Source organism: Geospiza fortis, unplaced genomic scaffold (assembly GCF_000277835.1).
Source record: "Geospiza fortis unplaced genomic scaffold, GeoFor_1.0 scaffold97, whole genome shotgun sequence".
NCBI classification, from domain to species: domain Eukaryota; kingdom Metazoa; phylum Chordata; class Aves; order Passeriformes; family Thraupidae; genus Geospiza; species Geospiza fortis.
In genome coordinates this window covers 2,051,943-2,061,584 of record NW_005054343.1, presented here as the reverse complement: position 1 = coordinate 2,061,584, position 9,642 = coordinate 2,051,943, and the positions used below count along the sequence as shown (strand labels likewise).

At 48.5% G+C, this 9,642-nt stretch overlaps 1 protein-coding gene across 2 annotated transcripts in view; it reads right to left on the bottom strand.

Annotated features, from left to right (window-relative positions):
- NECAB2 (N-terminal EF-hand calcium binding protein 2) overlaps positions 1–9,642 on the bottom strand; it is a 66,271-nt gene that overhangs the window by 4,373 nt on the left and 52,256 nt on the right. For both annotated transcript variants that reach the window (XM_031058480.1, XM_031058479.1), the window contains one exon: positions 903–1,039. In XM_031058480.1, coding sequence (XP_030914340.1) covers positions 903–1,039 — 137 coding nt within the window. The remainder of the gene's footprint in view (positions 1–902; positions 1,040–9,642) is intronic.

Genomic DNA, 9,642 nt, shown 5'->3' with positions numbered 1-9,642 from the left:
GTGAGATGGTGGCAGAGCTGCCCAGATCTTGCTGTGTTCCACAGAGTGTGTCTTAGGAGGGAGCTGGGATTTTCACTCTCCATGTGCCCCTCTGCCTGCCCATGGCTTTGGGAAGCCAAAACATCCCTCTGCAAGCATCCCGAGGCCTCCTGGTTTGAAGGAACAGCAGGAGAAGGGTTGGTCTGACAAACAGGTTTCCATGGCAACCTGTCCTGGTTAGAGCTGGTGACAGTGGCACTCTGGGGAGCTTTGTGACACTGACACCGAGGGGGCTGTGCTGCGGTTCTGCCTGTGCTGTTGGCAACTCCTTACAGCCTAGCCCTGGCAGCACCCGGGAAATCTTGAGACAGTCTCCTCTGTGCTGCCCCAGCTCAGTGGCGTGTGCTGGGCTGCTGGCATGGGGACACCCCTCATGAGACTGGGAGACAGCACTGCCTGTCCTCAGTGCACAAGCACCCTTTCCCTCTGGATGGTTACGCCTGCTGAGTGCTCTGGCAGGAGGGGCAGCATCCCTGGCATGGGAATCTGTCCCTGTGGGCTGTCTCCAGCTCACCTCAGGCTGTGTTTTGCCCTGGATGGGAGCAGTGGTCTGCCCAAAGCTGCAGCCCCGTGCACCCAGCGCTGCCCAGCCCGGTGCCAGGTGCTGGCCCTGGTTTGCATCCCCACACACAGTGCTCTTGTTAAGGGTGACCCTGGGGACTGCAGGAGAGAAAGGAACAGGGCAGGACAGAGCGGTGGAGAAAAGCCCCCAGAGTTCAGGAAGCCGGGAAGGGAGGGAAAAAGAAGGGCCCAGCTCCCCTTTGCTGCTCCCCTTGTCTGCTGTGTTTCCCTCACCCCACAGAAGCATCCTCCTCCTCCCCTTGCACCCTCCTGCACCAGAGGAGGGCAGGAGTGCTGCAGACCTGGCGGGGTTGGTTTGCTCATCGATGGCATCCACAGCACTCTCCACGGAGCTCAGCAGGGACTGGGTCTGGTTCGCCGTCTCCTTCAGCGGGAAGCGTGTCACGAACTGGTCCACGTTGCTGCCGCTCTCGTACACCTGCAGGGGCACACGGGGAGCAGGGTGAGTGCCAGGGCAGCCCCTGCAGCAGCACCAGGGTCCCCAGCCCATGCAGCACCTGCAGCAGCACTCCCTGGTCCCCTGCCACATCCCCACGATGTAAAGAGATGTTACCCAAAGCCCATAGTTGCTCTCTTTAGCATGATCTTAAATTACTTTGCTGTTGCCTTGAAGCCAGTGGATACCGATATGAAAAGTGTGTCCTGTGCTTTGGAGATCCCTGCTCAGAGAGTTCAGCACGTTATACAGTGCCCTAGTCCACAAGAGTATGGCCAACCCAGCGCTCAGGTTAAAGGAGTTTGGAATGATTCTCAACGTGCTGTTTGACTGATAGAAGCTCCCAGGTAATACAAAGTTTTTCAAGACAAAGAACACCTAAAAATATTTTAATAGAACAACTGATTTGCCTGAAGCACCCAGGGCCCCTTTCCCAGCACAGCCTTGCTGAGCCCTGCCCTGCTTCTGCACCTCCTTACAGTCACCAGCACAGGAGGGACACTGGCACAACCAGAGGGACACGCACTGACTGTCCAACACTGACCCAACCAATCCAGCATTGGTTCAACACCATTCCAACCAGTTCAGCACTACCCCAATCCGACCCAGTGGCCACTGACCTCACCAGCTCTGGCTGAAGCCAACCACTCAGCATCAGAGCTGAAAACAATTGCAGTGAAAAAAAGGCTCCCCAAAACCCAGGCTCAACAGCACCACTTTTTCCCAGACTCTTGCCCACCCATCAGTGCCATCTGGGACAGCACTTTGCCCAGGCAAAACCCTTCTGGGCACTGTCCCTGTGTGCTCACATCTCCTGGCATGGGACTCCTCTGGGAGGAATTACTGAATTTTTGGGGCCATGAGACAGGGATGGATGTCCTGGCTCCCTGCATTCCATCAGCAATGACCACACTCATGGGACTGAAGTGGTCCCAGCACCACAGGTTATCTGAGCACGCAGCAGCACATCATGAGCACCCCAAGCTCCCCAAAGCAAATTATTCCTGTTTTATGGTGCAGCTATTAACAAGGGTTATTTCCATGGCAACTGGAGCAGCTCTGTGAGAACCCAGAGGGCCTTTATCCCCGCCTTTATGTCCTGTATTAAATCATAAAAGAAGAATGAACTGATGGAAAAAACCCTTTGGGGGAACTGATCACAGAGCTGATTCCTCACCCTGGTTTGGTATGGAAGCATTTGTTCCTTGATGGCTTCTTGAACATCCAATTAGCAGCATTTAATGACTTCTGTCTGACACAAGAAAACCTGCTCACAGCCACAGTGTTTCTGGGGGAAATGCACCACACAGTGATCCTCAGGAGAGGGTGGTGCACAGCAAGGTGATGGTGATGCTGAAGCTGTGAGAGGATGTGTAGTTAAGTGGTAGATTTTTTATTACCTAACCACAGCCTATAATGTTGGTTCAGCTTTAGGAAAAATCAAACAGGTGATTCCCACATTCACTTAAATCAGTTGAACTCCCTACATACAGATTGGATGGATGGATGGATGGATGGATGGATGGACGGACGGACGGACGGATGTTGGGTACAAAGGTATTCCAGCCAGTGCAGAGAAAACTGGGGTGTTTGTGAAGATCTGATGCTTTTTGACAGGCCAGTAAGCCAAATAGATCTGAAATCAAAACAACAGAGATTTTTGTTTCTCCCACTTAACTAACTGGCCATTTGCCAGCCCAGCTGTGAGATTTGCTCTCAGGGTCTGAATCAGAAATGCACATGCTTAGAGGTTTTTTCAGCAATCCCTCAGGTTTTCCTCCAGCACGTGTCTTCTTCAGGGCTGCAAAAACAAACCATTAAAAAGACCAGCTATAAAGGGATCCTTCCCATTGTCTTACTAAAACATTTGTCAGACTATCCTAGTGAGATTTAATGAGGTTTAGTCTTATTAATTCCACCCTGAGGAGTTATTTCCTCCTTGCTTAGCTTGAGAAGTTAAAATATTTATGGAGATCATGTAATAATTGCTGCTCAATGAAGCTGCTTTGTGCCAGAAACTCTTGCACATCTCCAAGCCTGCTCTTTCCCATCCATCATTTCCAGACAAGCTCTTTGCTGAACTGCCTGGCCTTGACCTCTTCTGCAGCAAACAGGGGGCCCTGAGTGTTTGCAATGAGCAGCAAGTGTGAAAACATCATTGAAAGGATGGCCTTGAGATTTCTGTGTTGATGGCTCTCAGGAGAGCCTCAGAAAGCTCATGATCTGACAAAGCAGGAAACGAAACAGAGACATTCAAAAATGAGAGAGGAGTGGGGAAAGGACAGTGTGCAGTATTGAGGAAATAATGGGGTTGGGTCTCTGGTCAGCTGGCTGAAGTCCAAGCCCCAAATCCACCCTCCTTCTCCACATCACAGGCTTATCCTGTGTCTGTAAGGCACCTTCCCACACACACTGGCAGCCAACATAGGGGCACAGTCTGCTCAAAGCCCCCCCACAGCTCTTCCAGCTTTTGATTTCCACAGGAACCCACCCAAAATCGCCCAAATTCTGGCACAGATTAATGAAAACACCCCTGGGATGTGTTACTTGTGCAAAGCATAACTGGGATTTTGATGCTGTTGAGCGCTTGGATTTGCCAACCAGTGCCAGGTTTCCCTCACCAGACACTGCAAATGGATGCTTAAAAATGGGCTCTCATGGCCATGTCCTTGTGGGGAGCAAATACTGGGGAATGAGTTTTAATGTTGTTGAACATCTCAGAGCTTCTTTGCTGGCATTTTTAAAGGTCACTATTCAGCTCATTAAGACTACAGGATGTAAAATATAGATTATTTTGCACCACCCACGGACTTGGAGACCCACTGTGACCTCCCCACACCTTCCCTTTGCCTCACAGGGTTACAACCTGACCAACAAGGCTTCCCAGGGCTGGTTTCCAGCAAGACTGGCCAAATTGGCTGACAATTACCACGCCTGGGGACGCTGGTGACTTCTCCAACTGTTAATAACCACAGTCCAAGCACACCCACAGAGTGATGCTGCCGAAATGAGAAGGCTTTTCAGTTGGAAACCAAAGGCAACTCTGTTTCACCCACACTTTTCCTCCAGTTAAAAAAGCAAAACCCGACAACAAACCTATTGCCATGCCATGTAACACCCATCAAGCCTCATCCCAGGATGATGGGGAGGTTGTCTTCCACCCACCCAGCCCTTTAAAAACCAGGCATGTGTTGCACTGTAATCTCTGAGTGGCTGATTTAAATTCGTTGCTCATAATTGCCTGTTTGCTTCCAAGAGATATTTTCTTATAATTAAAATAACACTCAGACCTGCCTCTTTCTCCTCTCCCTCCCCCCGACTTTTAAATCCCTTCCAAGGCAGACCCAAAACTGATTGCCTGGCACATAATCAGTAGGAGAAACCTGAGGAGAACAGGCATTTAAATAGTTGATAAATGAAAGCATTACCATATGAAAGACCCTCAGCCTTCCCGAAACAGCTCTAAAAAACCAAATGAGACACCTGTTCAGATTTAAAAAATGACAACAGCATCATATGGATTTGAAAACTTTTTTGCTATAAGATCCTCCTCCTGCAAATCTCAATGTTGGACTCTTCTCATCTCATGCTTACCTTGTCTGGTCCTGAAGGTTTCCTGCCATGGACCCTTCCCAAGCAATTTATCACAGGACTTCCCTATTCTCACTGTCAGGGAACCTCCCTGCTGCCCTGGAGTCCATCATTTCTGGTGCAGCCACAGAGATGTGAGGGGCAGGTGTCTGCTGGCCCCACACAGGCTGTGCTGCACATCCCAGGCTCACCTGGACCCTCTGCACCCTCACCCAGCAGGCTTGGAACAGGCTTGGGAGTGTAGCCTCCTACTGCTCAACAGCCTCCCTATAAATCAGCCTTTTGCTTCACACATGCTCCTAATTAGCTGTATTTAGTACCCACAAGGCAGCAATTTGATACATATTTTATTTCAGTTTTCCAAGGAAAGTGCAGACTTTGTTTTCCAAACAGGACCTACTCAAAGGACCCTGCAGATGTAGCAGTGTGGGATGGTCAGGCTGCTGAAGGCTCAGCCTGGCTGTGCCACATGCTCATGCTTTGACTTGCTCCCTCCCTTCAAAGCTGCTCTCAGACTATTTGGCAAGACAACAGCACTGACACCTTCACCATACAATTTACCTAAATCCCAAGAGCAACAGACCTAAAATGGGAGGGAAGAGGAGGAAAATCATGTCCTACAGGAGGTCAATGAGAGCTGGAGCCAGGACAGCACAAGCAAGACCTCCAGAGAAGATGTTCTTCCTTTTCAGAGAGAATGGAGGGACACGAACTTTGCAGCAACAGACAAGCAGAAGAGCAGTGAATGAGGATCTTAATCTAAAAATAAGTTCCAAGAAAGACCTAAAGATTCATCTCTGTGCCAGTCCCTGCTCCCCACAGTCTGGCAGCCCAGGTGGATCTCCTGCACAGCCCTGCTGAGCTGGCAGGAAAATCGCTCCGGATGGCATCACACGGAGAAGCAGCTTTCTGGTCTGGAGTCTGAACAGAAAAGTTGGGGAAAATTCAGTTCTTTCAGAACTGAAGCAACACATTTTGTTTTAATTTGTGGTGCAATATTATCTTAAACCAGCTTCAGAGAAGAGTTGCAGAAATATTTTCTGAGAAGCTAAATGAGCACCTCCCTTCCTTTCAGATTGTTCTTCAACTATAAAGTTCCATAACTTTTCTGGAGATCATCATCTGTTTTTTGCTGTAGAAATTGACACAGAAATTGTTTAGAAATGTATCATTCGAAACACATGGAGAGCTGACTCATCCTCTACCATTTCACTGACCCATGCACCATGATGACATCTCTAACTGCATCATAGGAGTGTTTCAGACCTGGCTGTGCTGCACCTCAGTGGCACCCCATGGCATTCAAACCCATACCAGAAGTCTTCAGCTGTTGCTCATTTAACCACCTTGAGGCAAGGCCAGAACATGAGGTTTGTGAGAAGCCTTGAGCAGCTCACATTTTCTGGGCTGGGCACAACTCAGAACTGCCAGCACTGTGCTGCTGTTCCGCCCTGCCATGTGTCCATCCCCTGACATGGCACAGCCCTGCCCCAGGAACCTAAAACCCTCGGTGAGAGCACCAACTCCATTCAGCAGAGCAGGAGAAAACCTGCTTAAGTTAAATGAAAGGCTGAGATAAAAGGTTAGCTGGAGGATGGGAGGAAAATGCTCTTTTTGAGGACTATTTCTAGTGACTATTTTATCTCAAGGTGTCATCATTCAAAAAAGAGCAATATCACTTTTGGCAAGCTTAAGTGTGGCAGGTAAGAATGCAAATAAGTGCACTCTATATTGCTGATCTGGGCTGTGCTGTAAAGCAAAAAATACCATCCCCCATTTTTAGCATCCAAGACTGCTGGCAGATGGTTCTTGCTCTGGGGCTGTAACTGAGCTGCTCAAAGCCGCCCAGTGCAGTTTGCAGTTTGCTGCTGGGGGCTGAAAACTGGGGGAGACCCATGGTCAGCCTGGCACCAGCAGCAGGGAGAGCACATCTGCTGCAGCACCTCCACGAGCCCCAGGAGCCCAGCATCTCCTGTTCACTGCAAATACATCTCAGAGGCAGAGACAAGAAGGGTGGATTGCTGCAGGAACATTTTAACTCACAAATAACATGCAAACCTATTCACCTGTATGTAGATACCCCTGGGCCTCCTACTGCTACTAGAGCAACAGCAGCTGGTATTGAAGGTCAGTGCACTCAGTTTTTTATGATTTACATATTCTCACATCTAAATAATGAATTTTAAGGGGAACATGCATTTGCAGCTGCTTTGGGTACAGTGCCAGTCCATAAGACACATGTGGTGTTTGGCACTCTGACAGGAGAAGGCTCTCAGGGGGTGTGTGCTGTGTCACCACCTGGTCATATTTCCTCTCCAGGTCCATTAAATGAGAGAACTGAGAGACTGTCAGTGAGCAAGCAAGGAGTAAAACACTGTCTTTCACATATCTTCACTCTCTCTCCAGGACCAAAGGTGATGCTGAACACCAAGCAGCAGCTGGTCCAGGGCCACTCTTGGATCCTCAGGGCTGCTCCATAAACCCTTCCTGCTGTACCCTACTCTTCCCTGCAGCCAGTCTCATTCTGGCATGTGTATGGGCAGTTGCAATTTCAGCTCCAATTTTGGGTAATTTTGCATTCCAAGCACTCTCCTTCCATCTGGGACAGGGCATGCACCAAGGTCAGTCACCAGTGCTTCCTGGACCTGTCTGCTGCCCAACAGGAGCATCCCCAGGAAAAAAATGATTTGACTTTAAATCTGAGCTGCTTCATCCTTGAAAATGTTCATCACTCAGTGTTTTTTTTTTATTCTTTGCAGCTTGCTTTTAAAGTTTGTCTCCCCACTTAAGGTCAGCCTTGCTGATGCTTCCATGGTCAGTCCTGCAAAATGCTTAATTGGCAGAAGCTGGAAGCAGGAGCAATCCCAGTGCAGCTGGCAGTGCAAGCTGGACCTGACAGGAACAAGGCTAATTGAGTCTCTCAGGCTCAAAAACCCACACAGTTTTTTTACCAAGCTAAGTCACATTTCCTGCGGTGTCTGGGTGAGAGTGAGCACCACCTCTGCCATGCCCAGGCACTTCCTCTGTCACCCCCAAAGCTGACAGGGGTGGTGGAAGCATTGGGTGGGCACTGTGCCCTAAGGCAGGGGACTCCCCTGGGCAGGGGCAGGGACAGCACCACCCTGGCTGTGCTCTCCCAGCTCCCACCACCCCTCACACCCCCTGACACGGGCACAATCCACCTCCTTCCCCGTCATGTTGGTTCTGGTCTTTGCTGACTGCACCTCACAACACTAAAAGAGAGTTATATAGGAACATGTCCTGCTGTCAGCTTTATTTAGAACTCCAAAGTTCATTTCCTTTCTCTCCAATTTAGCTTTGCATTTCCAATTGTCACCGGCAGTGATTTCAATGTGGCACGGACATCACTGTATTGGAAAATAATTACAATGACAGATTTTGTTTTGCTGTGTGAGACCTTTCACTACTGAATCTAATTACTGCTGATACTTTACGAGCTCCTCCAGCACAAGATAATTGCTGCTTTCTCTTTTTATAAAGCAAGAAATAATCAGTTGTCTTTTAAGGTGAGAAATATAAACAGCAATTAAACACCATGGTTCTCCATGCCCTCTTGTCAGCTGGCACCTCTCAGAAAGGCAACACAGAAAAACGTGAGGCTTCATTTATTGTTTGCCGCAAATTCATTGTTTGAAAAGGAGGGAATAGGAATGCTCCTGAATGGTCAATAGTTTTCTCCAGCTTAGGAAATGTGTATTTTATTATGGAGAAGCAGGAGCAGCTCACAAGCAAAGCAGTTTACTCACAACTCACAACGCTCAGCATCATCACCCAGCCCTTTGCAGGATCTGGCCACAAGAAAAGGTGTAGGAACAACAACAGGGGACACAAAACCACACTTGACTCTATGAAAACCCTGCTGCTTTGGTCACCTTTCACCTCCTCCTGTTTCTAAAAATATCCATTACATCTTTTAAACATCCTGCTACCCCACCAGCATGGGACCCTTGGTTACAGCATCACATGGAGAGAAGATGGAGCAGAAGGAAACCACCCCATCCCTGAAAGTGCCCAGGGCCAGGCTGGATGGGGCTTTGTGCTCCACTGGTCTAGTGGAAGGTGTCCCTGCCCATGGCAAAGTGGTGGAACTTCCTTCCAAAACAAATGTATCCTGTTTGAACACTGCAGACAGGTTTCTCTACCACCCACAACAGCTTCTTTTCTGTTGGGTTTTTTTTCCCCTGCTTCTTTACATGAACAAAGTGCCTGCCTTTGAATAATTCATTGATGAGGTTTGTACCACTTTGTTCACAAAATCACAGTGGGGAACAGTGCTTTTCATTAAATACTTCTTTGCCAGCTCCTCTCTGTGATGAAGTCTTGCTCTGCTTGCTCTTTTGCCAAAAATCTGGCGGGCAGTGAAGAGCAGCACAGCCCAGGGGCTGATGAAATGAGGGGATGGGAGGATCTGGGGCAGCACCCCCTCACCTGGCTTGGGAGATGTCTGCATTTGAGACGAGGTGCTGTGATCCTTCAGTGTCACAGCAGGAAGGTGCCTCCAGTGCTCCAGATCTCCCTGTTCCTCTCCACAAAATCATGATGGTGGTGACCAGCTCAGGTTTAGGTAAATCACCTTGACCTGCTGCAATTAAGGCAAGTGAATCCTACCACAATTTGCTGAATTGAGGAGGGAGAAAGGTGTTCTTCTTATGAATAACCATCCTGCTTCTGCTGCAGATGTCTCATCCAAGGTAATACCCAAATGCTTAGATGCCTGCTTTATAAGCAGGGAATAGACCATCTTCCCCTTGCAAAGTATTAGGAAGAATTAGTCATATATATTCACATCACACTGGAAAAGCAGTGGTCGAAGGCATCACGAACAGCAAGCTGGAATGAATTACTAAGATCTCTATTAGCATGTTAACATTTATTTAAAATACATAGTTGGCAAACCTGACGGTCGTGAAAATTGCTAATAATGAATATAAATGAGACATGAACTGACACAGAAACTGAATCATAAAAAAATC